This window comes from Suncus etruscus, chromosome 14 (genome assembly GCF_024139225.1).
Source record: "Suncus etruscus isolate mSunEtr1 chromosome 14, mSunEtr1.pri.cur, whole genome shotgun sequence".
NCBI classification, from domain to species: domain Eukaryota; kingdom Metazoa; phylum Chordata; class Mammalia; order Eulipotyphla; family Soricidae; genus Suncus; species Suncus etruscus.
Genome location: NC_064861.1, coordinates 52,211,254 through 52,233,016, shown reverse-complemented (window position 1 = coordinate 52,233,016; position 21,763 = coordinate 52,211,254). Strand labels below are relative to the sequence as shown.

Here is a 21,763-nt window from a genome sequence, read left to right as displayed (position 1 = left end):
TTGTGCTCTTGATAGTTAGCTAACATTTATTTTGCCAGCAAAGGAAGGGGGACATGTCCATTCTTAGCACCACATTTACAGTTTTCTTTTTCTTTCTTTTTTCTTTTTTTTTTTTTTTTTTTTTTGGTTTTTGGGCCACACCCGGCGGTGCTCAGGGGTTACTCCTGGCTGTCTGTTCAGAAATAGCTCCTGGCAGGCACCGGGGACCATATGAGACACCAGGATTCGAACCAACCACCTTTGGTCCTGGATTGGCTGCTTGCAAGGCAAATGCCGCTGTGCTATCCAGTTTTCTGGAACAACTGTTTCTCACCTCTGAGTTAGGGAACAACTGCCTGGTTGGACAATAAAACTAAAAGGCTCCAACTAATGTGTGTCCTGTAAATCTGTATTCCATAGAGTGAGTTTACCATAGACTGTATGTGTCCCAATAAGAGGAAGGGGAGAGGCGGGTCTGCCTCCTCCCTTCCTCTTATTGTCTGTAGTTGCCAACTACAGTTTGTGGGTGGTATTGGAACTCATCGAGGTCTCTGTCCTGGTCACACCTATGCACCGTGGGGATCCCACTCCTATCTGCAGTTCTTGCTTCTAGTTGGGGTGTTTGCCAAAGATCACAGTTTTGGTCCTATGGATCCCCAGACAGCTGAACTGTGGGGGCCATCCTCAGCACATGTGGGTGGACTAAGAATTGAACTCATGGCCTCACACTTGCAAGGCAGGCTTTTAGTCCCTGAGTTGGGCCTGTGCTTTTTGTTTTTTTTTTTTTGACTGGAGAATTACAGGGACTAAAAGCCCTAGCTTTTTTCTAGCTGAAACTAGAAAAGTGTGTGTGTGTAGGTGTGTGTGAAAGAGAGAGAGAGACAGAGAGATTGAGATAGACAGACAGAGACAGAGAGAGATTCAAGTTAGGTTGGAGTGGATAGAGGAGCTCAGAGCAGAACCCCTGACTGCAGAGATCCTTCAGGGCATAGTGAACTTTTATATTCTGATGCACAATATCCCTTCCAGATAGGCTGGTTGGAGAATGTGGAGGAAATTGTGCTATGCTCAGAGAACTGCAGGGAGTATCTAGGAGCTGGGCTGGAGACACTTCAGAAAGGACGAGCAGAAGGCAGGTGACAGTGAGGGCTGGTGTTAGTGCAGGAAGGAGAAGGAGGGGAAGTACCTTTCCATTTCTGGGCTCATTTCTCCCCGTGCATTCAGCAGCAATTGAGAACCAGCATTTAGCTCCCCGGAGGAGACTGAATTATTTTCTGTGGAAATGAACTTCAGATCATTTCCCATCCTTTGAGGCCTGGGAATTGCCAGACCCATTTTGTCTTATGATCATCCCAAGCAAGAGGAAAGCCTGATTTTGGAATGAGGTTCAATTTCTCCAACCTTTCCAGACAGCCCTTTCATTTCTCCAAGTTTGGGAAAATACTATCTTCCTAATGCCTAGGGAAGGTCTGCAGCTCAGATGGGCTTGCACAGTTACTGTCATTTTCTCTGTAATGTGCCTTTGCACTCTAGTCTGAGGCTGTTCGGTGCCTATGATCAATGCCAAGTGTACTGCAAAGTCAGTTCCACTCTCTGTGGTCCCTGAGGGCTAACAAGAGCTATCCACTATGCCATCTTGGTTGTTTACAATTATGGTGTTTTTTTGTTTGTTTGTTTGTTTGTTTTTTTGGTTTTTGGGCCACACCCGGCAGTGCTCAGGGCTTACTCCTGGCTGTCTGCTCCTGGCAAGCACGGGGGACCATATGGGACACCGGGATTTGAACCAACCACGTTTGGTCCTGGATCGGCTGCTTGCAAGGCAAACACCGCTGCGCTATCTCTCCGGGCCCAATTATGGTGTTTTTGTTATGTTTTGGCTGGAGAGGGACACACCAGGCTTACTCCTGATTTGCGCACAGGAAATCACTCCTGGCAGGACTCAGGGCACTGCAATATGGCACCAGGGGTTGAGCCCGAGTCAGCCATGTGCAAGGCAAGCGCCCTATTCACTGTACTATATTTCCAGCCCCTTCATTCATCTTTTAGAGCAGCAGTCTTCAGAGTCAGTGCCAGTGCACAGGTGTTGACAGGTTGGCAAACATTGGTCTAGAGTCTGAACAAAACCCTGTGAGTGGAAATCTGTCCTCAAGGCTTCACAGACCTTTCTCTGGAGCTCTGGGTATGGGACTTAGACTCAGGACTGAATACCCCGCAAGCATTACATGAGACAGGCCGCATGTTGTCCCATGGTGGTTCTGATTTTGATCTTAGACATGCTACTAAAAAGAACCATATAATCAGCACAGAAGTTAAAGTTCTGAAGTCAGAGTTTTTGTGGAGCCACAATGATAGTATAGCAAAGAAGGCACTTGCCTTGTATGTAGCTAACCCAGGTTCGATTTCCCAGCTCCTTCTATGGTCCCCTGAGTCCACCAAGAGATCCCTGAGAGCAGAGCCAAGAATAAGCCCTTGAACAACCACTGGGTGTGGCCCCAAAATAAAATAATAAAACAAATTTGTTGTTGTTGTTTTTGGGCAATACACAGCCGTGCTCAAGGATCACTCCTGGTGATGTTTGGGGGACATATGTACCGCCAGGGAGAAAACCAGAATTGGCAGCATGCAAAGCTAGTGCCTTACCAGATGTACTGTATCTCCAGCCCCTGAAGCAAGATTTTATTTAAAATAATAAGGCCACTCTTGCAGTGGGGAAGATAAAGTTTAGGACAGCCTGAAGCTGTATGGAAAACCACCAGAAAGGCACTGATTGAGAGCCGAAGGGGAGGGGTGAACCTGAGAGGAAGAAACAAACCAGAGACCTCAGTTCTGGGGTGCAAGTTTGCAAGCAGGCTGCAGTGAAGCCTCTTAATTGGGGCTGGGGTGTTGGGGCCCTGGCTGCTACAGTTTATGGAAGGTCTTTGGGCCTTTGGTGGGATAAGGTGGGTTCCGGGGACTCAATGAATCAAGAAAATGCAATGTGGGTGGGAGCCAGGGCCATCGGCCCCTAGTGTTCAGATCCCTTATAATAAACAATTAAGAAAATTCCTTTGAATTTCAAGGTGTGTGCATGCGTGCGTGCATGCATGCGTTCGTGCGTGCGTGCGTGCGTGCGTGCGTGCGTGTGTGTGTGTGTGTGTGTGTGTGTTGGAAGTGTCTGCAGAGTGGCCTAAATGGTTCCTTGGGTCCCTGCTCTGTGGTCAGGTGTGGGTTCTGCAGCAGTGAATTCTCTTCACTGTTCTCCAGCCTGCTCAAACCTTTGCCTCCCGTGGGAAGCCCAGATATAGGGCACTGGCCTGGGCGTCAGCCAAGCCCCAAGCCCGAGGTCCCCCAGCAATCTCTCCTCCTTCCTCTCTCACCATGCTTCCAATCTCCACCCAAGGCAAAGGTCTATTGATCTTGGCTCTTTCTCAAAGTCTTCCTGCTGCTCTCATCCCCCAGCCACATCCTCTCCAAGGGAGTGGGCTATTAATGGTGGTGCTTCATCCCAGCCCACCCCACTCCCAGGAAGAGGAAAACCAGGTGATCAATGCCTTAGGGGAGGCAAGACAAGTGCAGGAAAGCCCAGCCTTAGAAGGGGGAGGTACGGGGCCGGGCGGTGGCGCTGGAGGTAAGGTGCCTGCTTTGCCTGCGCTACCTAGGACGGACCGCGGTTCGATCCCCCGGCGTCCCATATGGTCCCCCAAGAAGCCAGGAGCAACTTCTGAGCGCATAGCCAGGAGTAACCCCTGAGCGTCACAGGGTGTGGCCCAAAAACCAAAAAAAAAAAAAAAAAAAAAAAAAAAAAAAAAAAAAAAGAAGGGGGAGGTAGAACGTGGTCTTCTTCCTCTTAGGAGGGACCTCAGGCCAGAGCTGCCCACAGACTAATTGGAGATGAAAGGCAGATGGATTGGGAGGCAGGGTGGGACCAGGCCTGGGGTGATTTTCTGATGTCAAAGCAAGGGTCCCCAGAGACTACCAAGAGCTGGAGGGACAGTCCCCTGTCCCCATACCCTCCCTCAGGGCCTGAACAAGAGCTGGCACTTGGGTGGACTGAGGATGAGGGTAGGCTAGGGAGACCCTATAAAGTCATGTAACCCACTCCAGTCCTTCCTGCTCATTTTTCTGGAGGGTTAATAGGAAGAAGGGTGAAGGTTTTGGAAAGAACTTTGAAAAGTTATAGAAGAACCAGGTCTAAACATCTGTACTTTGGATGAGGAAAGTGAGTGTTGACCCATCTCCTGCATGACCACGCTCCAGGCCAGACATGATTTGTGTGATCTCTTTGGGGGTGACTCACCTTCATTTCCCCCACAGATCGTTAATGCCTCTTAAAGCACCTGATAAGTCATTCCAGATTCCCCTAGTCCCCTGAAACTGTGCAACAAGGGTGGAGGAGGGGGAGCAGAGTAGGAAGAGGGGGTCACCTTTCCACCCAATTGACAGCCTGTCAAAATTGAACCCGGGTTTGATCCCCCAGCACCACATAGGGTTCCTGGGTGCAGTCAGGATGTAAGCCAGAACACCACAGGAAGTGGTCCATAAAACAAAACAACCCCAAATCCAGATTCCCAAACAGAAATTATAACAGAATCTATAACACATCCCTACATCCTTTTCCCAGGAGCCCAGGGGGACAACTGGTCCATGGTTCTTTGCTCTGGGAGAGCTGGAAATAGAGGTGGGGGAATAAAAACCCTGTCTATTCCCCTAGCACCGTCCACTCGCCTCTTTGAAAAAATGTTTTTAATTTTTTGGGCAACACCCATCAATGCTCAGGGTTTACTACTGGCTCTGCACTCAAGGGTCACTCCTGGCAGGACTCGGGGGACCATATGGGGTGCTGGAGGTAGAATCCAGGCTGGCCAAGTGCAAGGCAAAAGGTCTACCCGCTACACTACCTCTCCAGCCTGTCTTTGGGGAAATGGGCCAGAATCCGAGGTCCCGGCGCTGGAGGTCTGGCCTAAAGCCATAGGCAGCTAGAATCAACCATCTGTGCTACGTGTGGGGTCTCCCCAGGAACCCAGCTAGGGGCAAGTGGGAGGCTGAGCTGCAAAGGAGCTCCCAGGACCTTCAGAAACTAGCCTTTGCCAGATAAAAAAAAAATCAACTGCTCCCAGGGAGATGGGTAATGGGGTCCCATAGGAATCCTTGGCCTGAGCAGGGAGGAGTCAGGGCAGGAGGTTAAACACCTCAAATGAAAACAGCAGACTCAGAATCAGGGAACTATAAGTGGGAATTCTGGTGGAATTTGGGGGAGTGCACCCCAGGTGACCCATTTTTATTTTTGGCTTCACCACTACTGGACAGGAACAGGAAGTCCAGGCTGCCCTCTGCTGGCAACTTCTGAGGGGCTCAGAAGCAGACACACAGCTGTACCCAGGGCAGGGCTGGAGAACCAGACCCTTAAGTGATGAGTGATCTGACAACTGTAGCAGGCCAGGTCGTGGGGGACAGTTGGGCCGCTCCTCCACTGAGCCGGCTCCTCCATCTCTCAGCTCACGGCAGAATTCCTGGGCTCACTTCAAAGGCAGCGAGAAGAACTTGTTCCCAGACTTGCAGCGGACCTGCTCTGCAAGCACACGCAGCAGTACCTCAGAGTCTTCAAACTCATCCACAAGTCCCTTCAGTGGGGAGAGGGTGAGGACAGGCATGTTAGGGGGATTAGGGACAGCTCCACCCCACCCCAGGACACCGACTGAGGAACCCCCTAAACTTAGCTATTCAATCAGCAATGTGTGCTGGCCTGTTTGCTGCCTTCCCAACTCTGTGCTCAATCTCTGGGGGACTGAAACAGTAAGAGATAGATTAGGGCCTGAATTTGCTAAAATCCAGACCAAGGCTTAGCCCCTTCCCTGTGAGACCAGACAAGAGCAAAGGTTGGTGGCCAGGGACTCGGCCTGCTTGCTTGGTTTCATTTGCTTATTTTTTTTTTCTTCTTTTATTTTTGCTGTGTTAGGGATCAAACTTGGAGCCTCACAAATATTTTATCACTAAGCTCTAACTCAGTTTTTTTGTTTGGAGATGGGGAAGGAGCACATTTAGAGGCTATTACCAGCTCAATGCCTGAGATTAGTGCAATATTTGGGGAAGAATCAGTACCGGTGACCTTGGCTGGTCTCCAGGAGCACAGCACATGCTCTGGCCTGTGAACACAGCTCTCTTGGTCTCCATTTAAAATTAAAACAACAACAACAACAAACCTAAGTAGTTTATGTTGGCTTTCATGCTACATCTGGCTGTGCTCATGGCTTCCTCCAGACTCTGTGTTCAGGGATCAGCAAGTGGTTGACCTGGGTATGATCCCTGGTTTATCCCATATGGTCCCCCTGAGCCTATCACGAGTGATCTCCGGGGCCGGAGAGATAGCATAGAGGTAAGGTGTTTGCCTTTCATGCAGAAGGTCATTGGTTTGAATCCTGGCATCCCATATGGTCCTCTGGGCCTGCCAGGAGCTATTTCTTTTTTTTTTTTTTTTTTTTTTTATTTTTTATCTTTATTTAAACACCGTGATTACAAACATGATTATAGTTGTATGATTACAGTCATGTAAAGAGCACCCCCCCTTCACCGGTGTAACATTCCCACCACCAATTTCCCAGATCTCCCTCCTCCCCACCCCCCTACACCTGTACTCGAGACAGGCTTTCTACTTCCCTCATTCATTCACATTTTATGATAGTTTTCAGTGTAGTCATCTCTGCAACTGCACTCATCACTCTATGTGATGAGCTGCATGTCCTGAGCTGCACCTACCAGCCCTCATCTCTCTTGTCTCTGAGATATTGTTAAAAATGTCCTTCATTTTTCTTAAAGCCCATAGATGAGTGAAACCATTCTGCGTCTTTCTCTCTCCCTCTGACTTACTTCACTCAGCATAATAGATTCCATGTACATCCATGTATTGGAAAATTTCATGACTTCATCTCTCCTGATGGCTGCATAGTATTCCATTGTGTATATGTACCACAGTTTCTTCAGCCACTCATCTGTTGAAGGGCATCTTGGTTGTTTCCAGAGTCTGGCTATTGTAAATAGCGCTGCAATGAATATAGGAGTAAGGAAGGGTTTTTTGTATTGTATTTTTGTGTTTCTTGGGTATATTCCTAGGAGTGGTATAGCTGGATCGTATGGAAGCTCAATTTCCAGTTTGTGAAGGAATCTCCATATCGCTTTCCATAAAGGTTGTACTAGACGGCATTCCCACCAGCAGTGAAAAAGAGTTCCTTTCTCTCCACATCCCCGCCAGCACTGCTTGTTTTCCTTTCTTGTGATGTGTGCCAATCTCAGTGGCGTGAGGTGGTACCTCATAGTAGTTTTGATTTGCATCTCCCTGACGATTAGTGATGTTGAACATCTTTTCATGTGCCTTTTGGCCATTTGCCTTTCTTCTTTTTCAAAGTGTCTGTTCATTTCTTCTCCCCATTTTTTGATGGGGTTAGTTGTTTTTTTCTTGTATAGTTCTGTCAGTACCTTGTAAATTTTGGATATTAGCCCTTTATCTGATGTGTATTGGGTGAATAATTTCTCCCACTCAGTGGGTGGCCTTTGTATTCTGGGCGCTATTTCCTTTGAGATGCAGAAGCTTTTCAGCTTAATATAGTCCCATCTGTTTATCTCTGCTTCCACTTGCTTGGAAAGTGCTGTCTCCTCCTTAAAGATGCCTTTAGTCTCAATGTCCTGGAGTGTTTCACCTACATGTTGTTCTATATACCTTATAGTTTCAGTTCTGATATCAAGGTCTTTAATCCATTTGGATTTTACCTTTGTATATGGTGTTAGCTGGGGGTCTGAGTTCGCTTTTTTGCAAGTGGTTAACCAGTTGTGCCAACACCACTTGTTGAATAGGCTTTCCCTGCTCCATTTAGGATTTTTTGCTCCTTTATCAAAAACAAGGTGGTTATATGTCTGAGGAACCTTCTCTGAGTACTCAAGCCTATTCCACTGATCTGAGGGTCTGTTTTTATTCCAATACCATGCTGTTTTTATAACTGTTGCTTTGTAATACAACTTAAAATTGGGGAAAGTAATGCCTCCCAGGAGCTATTTCTGAGCCTGGAGCCAGGAGTAACCCCTGAGCACTTCTGGGTATGACCCAAAAATCAAAAAAAAAAAAAAAAAAAAGAGTGATCTCCAAGTGTAGAGCCAGGAATAAGCCCTAAGCATGCCGGGGTGGCTCAATAAATAAAACAAAATGAATCTGGGTTTCTGGATTCTTGAGGAAAACTGGTGTGCTAAGCATGTGAAGGCCCCATCTCTGCACTGAACACACCCCGTCCTGCTGTCTCCCTCCACAGAGGAGGGATATAATGAGAGAAAAGGAAGACTTCACCCACATAGTGACAGGTTCCTCACCCAGTGCCTCTAACTCTGGGTGAGAGCTGGGATACCCCAAGGAAGTCCATAGCACCTTTCGTGCTCGACTTCCAGATCTCCAGAGTTTGCTGGAAGGTGCTCACAGGGATCCTATGGTGTGTGTGTGTGTGTGTGTGTGTGTGTGTGTGTGTGTGTGTGTGTGTGTGTGTGTGTGTGTGTGTGTGTGTGTGTGTGTGTGTGTGTGAGAGAGAGAGAGAGAGAGAGAGAGAGAGAGAGAGAGAGAGAGAGAGAGAGAGAGAGAGAGAGAGAGAGATATTAGGGTACCTGGACAAGTCCCCTGTTTCTTTGGGAAAATAGCAGGTCTGTATGTCTGCCTGACTGTCAGCTACCTCACTTTGGGGATGCCACAGTTCTGAATTTACCTGGAGCTCTCGAAGGCACTGTGATTCCAGCTGGAGACGGGCATCACCCACACACCAGGCCAGACTTATGTGGAAAGAAGGGTCCTGCAAGGGAAGCAGGGGGAGGTACCCATACATCAGGACCTCCCAGCTACATCCTAGGACAGATGGCGGATCAAATCCTGTCATCCCATATGACCCCCACCCCCTGAGCCAGTCAGGGGTGATTTCTGAGTGCAAAGCCAGGAGTAATACTTGAGAGCTGCTGAGCTGTGGCCCAAAAACCAAAAACAACAACATAAAGGGTTATCCATGGCTATGTTATGGAGCAGGAGACAAATTTTGTGCTTGTTACTCAGAGGACCAAATAGTAGAAGGAATGCTGGGCTCGCAGCAGGGATGTCTGGCCATGGTCCAGACCCCTCTCCACACTCCAGGGGTGAGTGCTTCACCTGGGAAGGTTCTGAGAGGCTGTGTGCCTCTCACTAGGGGTGGATCTGACTGTATGCCTCCCATAGGGTGGATCTGACTCTAGCTAATGATGGTCCAGAGGGAGGAAGAGTCCACCCATTCTTACCTGGTAGAAAGTGGTGAGCTCGAATTCCTCCATGACTCGGTCTATCTCTGAGACCAGGTTCAGAAACTGGGCATGCCCTGAGGTGACTTCGAGCCCCAAGAAGGTCCTGAGCAATGGGAAGGGGGGAACAACATGAGAATGAGGCACAGTTCTGAGACAGAAGCTATGGGAGCTGGGGCAAGGAGGCAAGAGAGGGGAAGAGGGCGGGGAGCAGGGGCAGCCCCAGAGTCCCCATCCTCTCCCCACTCCTCCCTCCCTGATACCACCATCATATCCAAATCCTTGCACTCTCACCTTTAAAACCCTCCCTAGGACTTCCAGTTCCATGGTCCTATCTCAGTGAGATGAAATTACTGTGCGGAGTTTCATGTTTCTGGGCCACACCAGGTGGTACTTGGAGTTGACCTCTCTTTTCCTGGGGTGCACTCCTAGAAGGGCTTTAGGGGAACTGTGTGGTGCTGGGCATACACCTGGGTCTTGTGTGCACAAGGGCAGGCATTGAACTGTCACCCCAACCCCGTCCCATTGCTGCATGTCCACTTGGTCATGTCTCACACTTGTCATGGCCCTGGGAATTGAACTCGGCAATGTGGGACAGGTAGTTCCGTGATCATGCTTGCTGTCCTATGCATGCAAGGTGGGCACTCTGCCACTGAACCACACTTCTGATCGGTCTTTACTGTCTCTGCTGCCGCTGGCCTGCTCTGCTTTTCTAGGAGTTGACAAGGTCCTTGTGGGAACTTTTGTTCTTGCTGTGGTCATCAGCCGAAGCCCAAGGCTGCCCCTTCCTACCTGAAAACCTTTTCTTGGGACTGTAGGATACAGTCACTTGCCTTGCTTATAGCCAACTCAGGTTTGAACCCGACACCACGTATGATCTCCGGTGCCTCACTAGGAGTGATCCCTATGCAGAACCAGGAGTAAGCCCTGAGCACTGACAGGTGTGGCCCAAAAGCAAAAAATAGAAAGAAAAAAGAACTGGGGAAACCCAATTCCCCTTAGCTTTCCAGATACCACAGTCCTGGTCTGAGCCCACCCTTGGCTGCCCATGCAGCTGCCCCTCGAGTCCAAATGAATAGGTCATGGGCAGCTCTGGGAGCTGTTCTCTGCCGTCTGTGCTTTCCAGGTTGGTCTCACCCCACCCTACTGACAGTTATACAGGTTCCCAGATTTCTAGGCAGTTGATGCCTCTTGTATGCACTATTGGGGTCACTAGGGGTCTAGAAGCTGCACAAGCCAACAATCTCATGGCAGAATGCTGGCTCCCCATTTCCCTGCTGTCCACTACAGAATGCAGGGACATTAAACTCCATCTTCCAAACCAGAAAGCTCCTGTTGGACCTGAAATAACATGGGTTCCTACTGCCTGGGTCCACTATTCAGTAAATATTCTGGAAGCATTTAATCTGAGGTTAATGTTAGTCACTTATATAAAATAGTATCGCAGGATCCATTTGTTTCAGGAAGTGGGGGCACAACCCGTCATACTCAGAGATCACTCCTGGTGCTCAGGGAACCATATGGGGTGCCGGGGACTGAACATGGGTAGGCTGCTTGCAAGGCAAGTGCTTTATCCACTGTCTCCATCTCTCTGGTACTACATCTATAGTATCCTGGATTACAAAAAACAATATTGATGGGCTGAAGCAATAGCACAGCGGTAGGGCTGTACATGGCTGCCCAGGAGTGACCTTGGTTCGATCCTTGGCATCCCATATGGTTCCCCAAGCCAGGAGTGATTTCTGAGCAAATAACCAGGAGTGACCCCTGAGCATCATCAGGTGTGGCTCAAAAAAAAAAAAAAAAAAAAGACAATATTGATGAAGTGGACAATGATAAAACTGTAAACTTTGGGATCAATAAGTACTATATATGCCTATCAACTATATTCTTTAAAAATTTTTTTTGGGGGGAAGCCATGTGCTCAGGGGACCATATGGGATACTGGGAATTGAACCTGGGTTAGCTACGTGCAACACAAATGCCCTACCTGCTGTACTATCACTCTGGCCCTCAACTGTGCCATCTTTTAAACTCCTAGTTATTTCCTCCAGATGTTTATCCAAATACCTCAGCACTTTTCAAACCTTGCCCGGTGACTGATGCAGCAAGGGCTGGCAGGCAAGCCAGCAGTCAGAGTGATGAGGCTCAACTTAAAGTTGGGACTGAGGCATGGCTGGACAAGCACTAGGGTCCCTCTGAGTCTCAGAGTTTTTCTTTGAACTCTTCCAAGATGGGCTTTCCTATCTCCTCCCGCAATGGGAGCAGTCTCCAGTTATTTTTTATTGTTTTGTTTTGGGGGCCCACTTGGCAGGGCCGCTACTCCTAATGTGGTGTTCAGAATATAGCTAAATACTGAAACCCAGAAATTGTGACTAAAAAGGATATGCTCTAGTCCTTTCAGTCATTCTCCCCAGACCCTCACCATTTCTTTTCTTTCTCTCTCTTTTTATTTTTTGCAGTGGGGGAGGGAGTTAAGGTATCATACTCAGTGGGAATCAGAGGTTTCTCTGGCTCTGCACTCAGGAATTACCACTGGTGGTGCTCAGAGAACTATATGTGGTGCCAGATATTGAACCTGGGTCAAGCCCATGCAAGGCCAGCACTACCCACTGTAGTATCTGGCCCCACCTCATTATATTCCTGAGTGGAAGGTTGAAATCTGGAATAAGCTGCTTTGAAGTCAGAGAGGTGGTTAAAAACAAGCAAAAGCAAAAAGGACTAGAAAGTTCCATCAGCTAAGCACACACTCTGCATGCAGGAAACTGGAATCGAATTCTCCAGCATCACATAGTCCCCTGAGCACCTCCAGGAACATTTTGGAGTTGGGCTAAGCCAAGAGTGAGTCTCTGAACATTGCAGGCGTGACTCAGATAGTCTCCTCCTTTCTCCCCACACAAAAGGACTAACAAAATTTTTCAACCTGGGACAGACAAGGGCAGAAGCAAAGCATCCCCTCTATCTTTCTTTTTCTTTTTTTTTTGTTTTTGGGTCACACCTGGTGATGCTCAGAGATTATTTCTGGTTTTTCACTTAGGGATCACTCCTGATGGTGCTTGGGGGACCAAATAGGATGTGGGGGTTTGAATCTGGGTTGTGTAAGGCAAGTGCTTTACTTGCTGCACTATCACTACAGCATTAGCCTCCTCTGTCTTTCTTTACCCCAAAGAACCTTTTTCTGAAAGTTATAAGGAACTCACAGTGAGAGACGCACCTGGTTTTCTCTTGATTGGTATAAATTTTTACCCGGTCTGCAGTAAAAATAAATCTGAAATTGAAGAGACCATATTTCAGGAGGAATGATCAAGAAAAAAATAAAACCAGTAAAACCAAATCTTTTTTTTTTTTTTTTTTGGTTTTTGGGCCACACCCTGTGACGCTCAGGGGTTACTCCTGGCTATGCGCTCAGAAGTTGCTCCTGGCTTCTTGGGGGACCATATGGGACACCGGGGGATCGAACCGCGGTCCGTCCTAGGCTAGCGCAGGCAAGGCAGGCACCTTACCTCCAGCGCCACCGCCCGGCCCCGAAACCAAATCTTTTTATATAAAAAAAAAATATCTTCTTTTGTGGGGGGAGGTCTGAGGGAAAGTATAGTGGGTAGGGTATACTTGCCTTAATGTGGCCAACCTGAGTTTAATCCCTGATGTCCCCTTGAATCTGCCACGAGTGATTTCCTGAGTGCGGAGCCAGGAATAACTCCTGAGTACTGTCAGGTGTGATCCAAAAATCACAACCAACAAAACCCTCCCAAAACTAACAAAATCTTTTGAAAAAAACAGAGCTACATTTAGAAACATTACTGGTAGGAAATCAAACCTCAAATATTAGAGCTGGTTGAGATTTTAAAACTGCCCAGTTTAAGAAACATATAGCTTTGAGAGCTGGCTAAACATTCACTGGGCAGTTTACTTAATGAAAAAATTGAGACTTGCGCAATTTTATGGAAAGGAATTGAGAGTGATTCATCAAGTGTGTGATTATAGTTACGTTATAGGTCAATTTGTTCCTTGCAGGTAAAAAATAAAAATTCTCATTTTATCAGTACATCAGACAAGTAGTAGCCAGGGCATTTCCTGGTGCTTCAGGGCTGAATTTAGTTTTTATTTTATTTTGTTTTGGGTCTACATCTGGTAGTGCTGGGGCTTACTCCTGACTGGCCTTGGGATACCAATGGTGTGCCAGAGAATGCTGCAAACAAGGCAAGTGCCCCTAGCCCTACCATGCTGGTCTATCTGTAGGACAACAATTTTGAAAGCATTGTCCACCTTATTTATTGTGATAACCAGGAAATGAATCCAGCCTTTAGACATGCAAGGCATGTACCTTCCTTAGTATTGAGTTAAATCCCTGGTCTTCCACATGAGTTTATTTTACTGTAGCTTAGTTTTGGGGTTATACTGGCTCTGTGTTCAGGGACCATTTCTGGTAGGGTTCAGGAGATTATATGCAATGTTGAGGATTGAACCCAGGAGGTCTGCATGCAAAGCAACAGCTTTAAGTCCTGCACAATCTTTCCAGCCCCAAGTTTTAATTTTTTTTGGTTTTTGGGTCACACCAGGCAGTGCTCAGGAGTTACTCCTGGCTCTAGGCTCAGAAATCACTCCTGGTAGGCTCAGGGGAACCATATGGGATGCTGGGATTTGAACCACCGACCTTCTGCATGCAAGGCAAACTCCTTTCCTCCATGCTATCTCTCCGAACCTAAGTTTTAATTTTAATATTTTGATAAAGCAAGGTATTTTTATTAAAATTTATTTAGAAAGAAGTAAAGGAATGGGGCTGGAGTGGTGGCGCAAGTGGTAGAAAGTTTGCCTTATACGTGCTAACCTAGGACTGACTGCGGTTCAATCCCCTGGTGTCCCATATGGTTCCCCAAGCCAGGAGCAATTTCTGAGCACATAATCAGGAGTAACCCCTGACCATCACCGGGTGTGACCCAAAAACCAAAAAAAAAATAAATAAATAAAATAATAATAATAATAGAAGTGAAGGGAGAGAAAAAGAAAAATAATGTATTTGAGAAAGATCAGGGCTTCTTCAGAGTGGAAATAAGTAAGCAAAGAAACAGAGATAAGATAAGCACAAGAGGGGCCCGGAGAGATAGCACAGCGGAGTTTGCCTTGCAAGCAGCCAATCCAGGACCAAAGATGATTGGTTTGAATCCCAGTGTCCCATATGGTCCCCTGTGCCTGCCAGGAGCTATTTCTGAGCAGACATCCAGGAGTAACCCCTGAGCAATGCTAGGCGTGGCCCAAAAACCAAAAAAAAAAAAAAATAAATAAGCACATGAGATAAGTGTTCAAGGGAGAACTGGGTGTCAGCCCCCAGTCTATTTTTGTGGGTTTTTTTTTGGGGGGAGGGGGGGTCACAAATGGCAGCATTCAGGAGTTACTTTTGATTCTGTACTCAAAGGCTTGGGGACTATATGGGTTGCCAGGAATAGAATCAGGGTCCGTCCTAGGTTGGCCATGTGCAGGCAAAATCCCTACCATTGTGCTATCATTTCTGGCCCCAGCCCTCAGGTTTTTTTGTTTTTGTTTTGTTTTTGGGTTATAACTGTCAACGTTCAGGGGTTACTCCTGGCTCTAAACTCAGAAATCACTTCTGGCAGGCTTGGAGGACCATATGGGATGCCGGGATGCGAACCACCATACTTCTATAAGCAAGGCAAACGCCCTATCTCCATGCTATCTCTCCGGCCCGCCCCCAGGTTTTTTTTAATAAAGGAAAAGTCTTGAGGTTGTGCCTCTACCATCTTTATGATCTTGAAATACAATATCAATTCAGTGTCCATGTTCCACTGGTGCCTGAAACATTCTTACATTAGCGTGTTAAGTCTGATAGATTCAATAAAGTTGGGTGTCCACAAAACCAGGAGAAAGGGGCTTTGGTCCTGATTCTCTAAGTGAGTAGGAACAACTCTGTCATCCTCTGGCCCTCAGAAGGGGTTCAGGCAAATGGGCACTTCCCTCACTGCACTGAGTAGTGGGGTGCATTTTGTTGTTTTGTTATTTGTGAATGAGATTAGAGATGTCTCTCTCAACTCTTCGCCTCTGGCTGTTTTGTTTTGTGTTTGTTCTTGGGTCCCATTCAGTGATGCTCAGGACTTACTTTTGGCAGCTCTGCACTCAGGAATTACTTCTTTTTCATTGTTGTTGTTTTTGGGCCACACCTGGTGATGCTCACAGGTTACTCCTGGCTATGTGCTCAGTAATCGCTCCTGGTTTGGGGGACCATACGGGACGCCGGGGGATTGAACCGTGATTTGTCCTAGGTTATTGCGTGCAAGGGAAATGTCCTATTGCTTGTGCCACCACTCCAGTTTCATGCACTCAGGAATTACTTCTGATGATTCTTGAGGGACCATATGGGATGCTGAGGATATAATCTGGGTTGGTCATGTGCAAGACAAGCACCTACTCACCAGACTATCTCTGCAGCCCCACCTCTAAATTTCTGGGGCACAACTCTTTGATAGAAAGGGCCCCTTAAGGAACTCAAGAGTGGGGAACCCTCACTGCCCTTGCCAACGGACAGCTGCTAGGACCACCGAGGGGATGGTTTTGAGTTCAGCTCTTAGTTGTTCAGCAAATACCGCACACCAAGTCCCCAAGTTACAGAGACACCACATGCAGGGCATGCAGGAAGCTGGGCTCCAAAGAGAAGGCAAACCAGAATTACTCCAGTTCCAAACTATCCTAGCACTTTTCACCCTATGGCTGTGAGTTCCAGGGGAAGTGCTATCTGGAAAAGCTTCAATAAAGGTGGGTTTTTCTTGGTTAAGCCCCAGAGGAAGTGCTTCTAGTTTCTAGGAGGAAGAAGTATGACATGGAGGGTAGCAAAAAGACAAAAGCAGAAGCTGCGACCAGTTTTGCTAAGCACCTGTGGCGGATACTTCATTTCTAGAAAGGCCGCCACCCACTCTCCAGGCCTACGTACATATAGGGTCTGCAGGTTGCCAGAGCTCGAATGCAGAGTCCCAGGGGTCCCAAGGCCCTCACTGGAGGGGGTGGACAGCAGGTGGCTCCGATGTTCCACTCAGGAAAGGAAGGATGGCCATGAAAGGGCACTCACCGCTGGGAGGAGGCCAAGCGATCTTTTAGGGCCTGCACGAAGGGCAGGATCCAGTGGTGGCGCAGCACCACACTGTGAGAGAGGCTGAGGTGAAAGGTCTCCATCCTCACCAACCGGGGAACATAGGTCTGTGCGTGGAGCAGCAGTACATCCAGCAGGTCCGGGAACTCCTCCTTGGCTTCATCTGGAGGGGTAGTGGAGTGAGGGATATGCTTTTAGCTAGAATGTGAGCCGTGGGGAGAGGAACCCATGGCAGAAAGATTTTTGTCATTCTGAGCCTTAGGGTAAAATGCCTTTAAGAGGCACCTGTATCTGTGCATTCGAATTAATCTTTTCTCATATATTTACAGCACAGTGTACTCCTTGGAGTAGAATTTCAGTAGAAGGGAAATAGGAACAAGAGAGAGCAGAGGCCCATGAAATCCTACCACATAGAGCCATAGTCTCCATAGTACTCCCTTGGGATGGTTAGTAAGATCAGTTTACGGACAAAACTGCAATAAAAGGGTGTTTACTGGGGCTGGAAAGGAGAGATAGTAGAGCAGTAGGGTGCTTGCCTTGCACTTGGTCTATGAAGGAGGGTTTGATCCCTGGGTTCCATATGGTCCCCGGATATCACTAGGAGTAATTCCTGAGTGTAGAGACAGGATTAACCACAAAGCATCACAACTGTGGTCCAAAAATAGAAACAGGGTGACAGTACAGAGGTAGGGAGTTTGCCTTGTGCACTGTTGATCCGGGACAAACCTGGGTTTGATCCCCAGCAACCCATAGGTCCTCCAAGTCTGCCAGGAGTAATTTCTGAGCGTAGAGCCAGGATTAACCCCTGAGCGCCACTGGGTGTGGCCCAAAGAAAAAGAAAAAGAAAATCAAACAAAAAAAACTCAACAAAACAAAACAAATACCTAAACAACAAAAAAGAGTGTGCTTATTGGTCTGGGTTGGAGTACAGCAGATAGGACTCTTGCCTTGCATGTGGCCAGACCAGGGTTGATGGCCAGCTATAGTCCCCCTGGGTCCCGCCAGAAGTGATTCAACATTCCCCTCACCCCCGAAAGTGTGCTTATTAACTTCAAGCACAGGCTCTTCCTTAACATTGGATTGTAAGGGTCCAGGGTGATAGTACAGTGAGGAGGGCATTTGCTTTGCAAGAGGCCAATTTGGGTTCAATCTCAATTGGTTCCCATAGCCCCCCAGGAGTCATTCCTGAGTGCAGAGCCAGGAGTAATTCCTGAACGTTGCTGCTTATGGCCCTAAAACAAAAACAAACAAAATATATATGTATATTTTTTAGATTTTGGACAGTGATCAGGAGTTACTCCTGGCTCTGCACTCATAAATCCCTCCTGGCAGGCTCATATCATACCAGAATGATATGGGATGCCAGAAATCAAACCCAGGTCCATCCTGGGTCATCTGCACGCAAGGCAAATGCCCTACCACTGTGCTATTGCTCTGGCCCAAAACATAAAATTTGTATAATCTAGAGTAGGGGTTCTCAAACTTTTAAACAGGGGGGGCCAATTCACTGTTTCTCAGACCATTGGAGGGCTGGACTATAGTTAAAAAAAAACAAGAACTATGAGCCGGAGGGATAGCATGGAGGTAAGGCATTTGCCTTTCATGCAGAAGGTTGGTGGTTCGAATCTAGGTATCCCATATGGTCCCCTAAGCCTGCCAGGAGTGATTTCGAGGCATAGAGTCAGGAGTAACCCCTGAGTGCTGCTGGGTGTGACCTAAAAACCAAAAAACAAACAAAAAACTATGAACAAATTCCTATGCATACTGCACATATTTTATTTTTTAAGTAAAAAAACAAAAACAAAAGCAAAAATGGGAACAAATACAGTATTTAAAATTAAGAACAAGTGGGGCCAGAGAGACAGCATGGAGATAAGGTGTTTGCCTTTCATGCAGAAGGTCCGTGGTTCGAATCCCGACATCCCATATGGTCCCTGAGCCTGCCAGGAGTGATTTCTGAGCATAGAACCAGGAGTAACCCCTGAGAGCTGCCGGGTGTGACCCAAAAGCCAAAAGCCAAAAAAAAAAAAAAAAAAAATTAAGAACAAGTAATGCTAAATCAACTTATCAGTATTTCTTTTATTTATTTATTTATTTATTTATTTATTTATTTATTTATTTATTTAGTTAGTTAGTTAGTTAGTTAGTTAGTTAGTTAGTTTTTTGGGTCACACATGGCAGCGCTCAGGGGTTTGTCCTGGCTCTATGCTCAGAAATCACTCCAGGCAGGCTTGGAGGACCTTATGTGATGCTGGGATTTGAACCATCGTCCTTCTGCATGCAAGGCAAACACCTTACCTCCATGCTATCACTCTGGCCCCACTTACCAGTATTTCAATGAGAACTCTGGGCCTGTTTTGGATGGGCCATAGTTTGAGGACCCCTGCCTATGACTGAGGGGAGGAGTCGAGAGACAGAGAGGTGGGGAGTCGGAGAGAGCAGTGCACATCACACAGAGGCATACTGCAGGCCCTGGAGGAGTCGGCAGCTAAGCAGGACAGAGGCAGTGGGCCGGATAAATGCCTTTGGCGGGCCACATGTGGCCCATGGGCTGTAGTTTGAGGACCCCTGCTCTACACAATATAAATTTGTGGGGAGTTTCACACCTGGTGGTGCTCTGGGATCACTGATAAGTGGCGCTAGGGATCAAACCAGGGTTGGCTGCATGCAAGGCAAATGCTTTAACATCTGGACTATCTCTCCAGAGTATCTTCATTTTATTTATTTATTTATTTTATTATTATTATTATTATTTTGTTGTTTTTTGGGCCACACCCGGCGCTGCTCAGGGGTTACTCCTGGCTGTCTGCTCAGAAATAGCTCCTGGCAGGCATGGGGGACCATATGGGACACCAGGATTCGAACCAACCACCTTTGGTCCTGGATCGGCTGCTTGCAAGGCAAACACCGCTGTGCTTTCTCTCCGGGCCCAGTATCTTTATTTTAAAGATGAGAAACTGGGGTGCTCTTAGATAAGTCTAGAGCATCTGGAACATGGAGCAGTGAAGCAGGCATGACTCAGAAGTCAGGCCATACTATGGCCCTCCTCACTGCAGCTGCATTCTAGGATGGCCTTGCTACTGCTCTGGGACCCTACTTACTTTGTGTAAGTTGGGAATATGCTCTTCTCAGATACTAAAGAAAACACCATTTCATGCAATGAATTCCAAACTAAAATAAAACTTACAGTTGCAGTGTCCCCCACCTAGCCTAAAATCCTTTAAAGGTGCTCCCCACTTTTATTTTGTTATTTTGTTTGGGTCACAGGGGTTATACCTGGCTCTACATTCAGAAATTACTCAAGGCAGGCTTGTGGGACTGTATAGGATGCCAGGGACCAAACCCTGGTCAACCCCATCCTACCAATTGTACTATTGCTCCTGCCCTTAGAAAGGTGCTCCCTTTCTCCCTTTCTGATCACTTTCTCACTACCTGAGCTAGAGGTCTCAAGAGACACCCACTAAAGTCAGCCCCTGCCCCCCCCCCCAGGTACTCACAAGGCACGTAGACATGGGTGGCCCAGTTGCCCCGCTCATGGGGGAAGGTGCGGATCCGGCCCCCATGTTTTGTACTGTCATCCTCTGGCTCCTCTTCAGTGCCCTGGAACATGTGGAGGACACTGTCAGGTACTGGCCATCTCTGTGTGAGAAGGGGACTCTGGTGACTGCAAGAGAAAATGCACTTTTATTCTATTAGTATTCTCTCCAGTCAACAAAAACAGTAAGCTCTTATCCATAGTGGCTAGAGATCATGAAGCCCTTTCCCCACAACTAGTGAGCAGCAGAACTCAGCAGGGAGCATTTATGGTTGTGAGGTCTTGGTCTCTATCTGGACAGACCTGAGTCACAGGCAAACTCCCTATCTCTGTCATCTTGGGCAAGCAAAGCGTGTCCTCTGTTTCCTCATCTTGTAAAACATGCTTGTGATAGAGCTACTGTCTAAGCATTCCAGGAGTCAGCAAGCAGAAGGCCTGACAACAAGAACCAAAACGTCACCAAAGGCACTTGATTTTTTTTTTCATTTTATTTCATTGTTTTTTGTTTTGGGGCCACAATTATCAATGCTCAGGGGTTATTCCTGGCTATGCACTCACGAATTATGCTTGGTGGTGTTCAGGGGACAATATGGGATGCTGGGGTTTGAACTCGGTCAGGCCATGTGTAAGGCAAATGCCCTACCTGATGTACTATAGCTCCAGCACTATTCATGGATGGTTTTGCTCACCACTGAATCCCTCGGTCCTGAATCCGGTGCAAGTTGTGTGCTCCAAGAATAGTCACTGGATAAATGAAAACACTTGCCATATATACACTTGAACTAATTTTTTGTGTGTGTGTGTGTGTGTGGTTTTTGGGTCACACCCGGCAGTGCTCAGGGGTTACTCCTGGCTCCATGCTCAGAAATTGCTCCTGGCAGGCACGGGGGACCATATGGGATGCTGGGATTCGAACCGATGACCTCTTGCATGAAAGGCAAACGCCTTACCTCCGTGCTATCTCTCCAGCACCACTTGAACTAATTTCAACTGCAGCTGTGTTCAAGTAAGGAACCAGACAGCGGGTGGTACTGTGAGGCAAGCCAAAAGAAAAGAGTGGGCCAGACGGTGCCAGATCCAAATCTTGTTTCCGACTCTCCAGTACAAGCAACATGGGGCTTTGTCTGGGGGTGGGGTGTTCTCTGGATTCTACTCCCCACTTCAGGCGCTCCTTTTCCTCCCCTCTCTACAAGTCCTAACGCTACCATCACATGGCCCTGGGATATTTTTGACCAGTCGGGGGTCAGGTTCGAATCCTATCCCTCCGTAGAAGAATCTTCTCCCTTCTTTGATTTTTTGGGGGAAGGCTACACTGTGAGTTGCTCAGGAATCACTCCTGACTCTACTCAGAGGTCATTCCTGGCGGGGTTCTGGGGACACTGTATGGATGCCGGGGATGGAACCACGGCCCTGCGCGTGCAAGGCAAGCACCCTAGCCCTAGCTGGAGCGCCAGCTGGCATCTTCTTGCTTCTTACCGACTGCTGTCTTCAGCCTCGGGTCGAGCCCGGGCTCCGGCTTCACCCTCCTCCTCATCCTCGGAATCGCTGCTGCTGTAGCCCACCAGGGGCACCGCGTTCATAGGGCTTCCTGCACCGCCACTAACCACATCCACCCGCAACTGCAGCCCAACCCGGAACTCCCCGGCGCCGGAAGTGCCCTCTAGAGGGCGGGGCTTATGCTAGCACCGCCCACGGGGCGGGACCTGGAGGGGCGGGGCCCGACTGGACCGATCCCAGCGGACCCTGCGAGTCTAGAACCGTCTTTGTAAACTGCTCTCTGTACCCCTGGGGGCTCCCGGCAGAATCCCACAACCGTCGTCCTCCGTGTGTTCACTTTCTAGAACGCTCCGGGCCCAGGTTGTTCTGTTCGCTCACCTGTCGGT

The 21,763-nt window shown here is 47.8% G+C and overlaps 2 protein-coding genes across 3 annotated transcripts in view; both read right to left on the bottom strand.

The window, feature by feature from the left end:
* Positions 1 to 21,500, bottom strand: part of USB1 (U6 snRNA biogenesis phosphodiesterase 1) — a 35,103-nt gene extending 13,603 nt beyond the window's left edge. The window contains exons 1-7 of one of the 2 annotated variants that reach the window (XM_049786152.1): positions 21,357 to 21,500; positions 19,843 to 20,009; positions 16,325 to 16,508; positions 12,464 to 12,517; positions 9,250 to 9,355; positions 8,694 to 8,777; positions 5,466 to 5,579 (exon numbers count right to left, since the gene is read on the bottom strand). In XM_049786152.1, the coding sequence (XP_049642109.1) occupies positions 5,475 to 5,579; positions 8,694 to 8,777; positions 9,250 to 9,355; positions 12,464 to 12,517; positions 16,325 to 16,508; positions 19,843 to 20,009; positions 21,357 to 21,460 (804 nt within the window). In that variant the 5' untranslated portion in view covers positions 21,461 to 21,500 and the 3' untranslated portion in view covers positions 5,466 to 5,474. Of the gene's footprint in view, positions 1 to 4,690; positions 5,580 to 8,693; positions 8,778 to 9,249; positions 9,356 to 12,463; positions 12,518 to 16,324; positions 16,509 to 19,842; positions 20,010 to 21,356 lie in introns of those variants that run through there. The other variant, XM_049786151.1, reaches the window with a different exon arrangement.
* NDRG4 (NDRG family member 4) overlaps positions 1 to 21,763 on the bottom strand; it is a 518,571-nt gene that overhangs the window by 364,046 nt on the left and 132,762 nt on the right. The gene's annotated exons all lie outside the window — the stretch shown is intronic.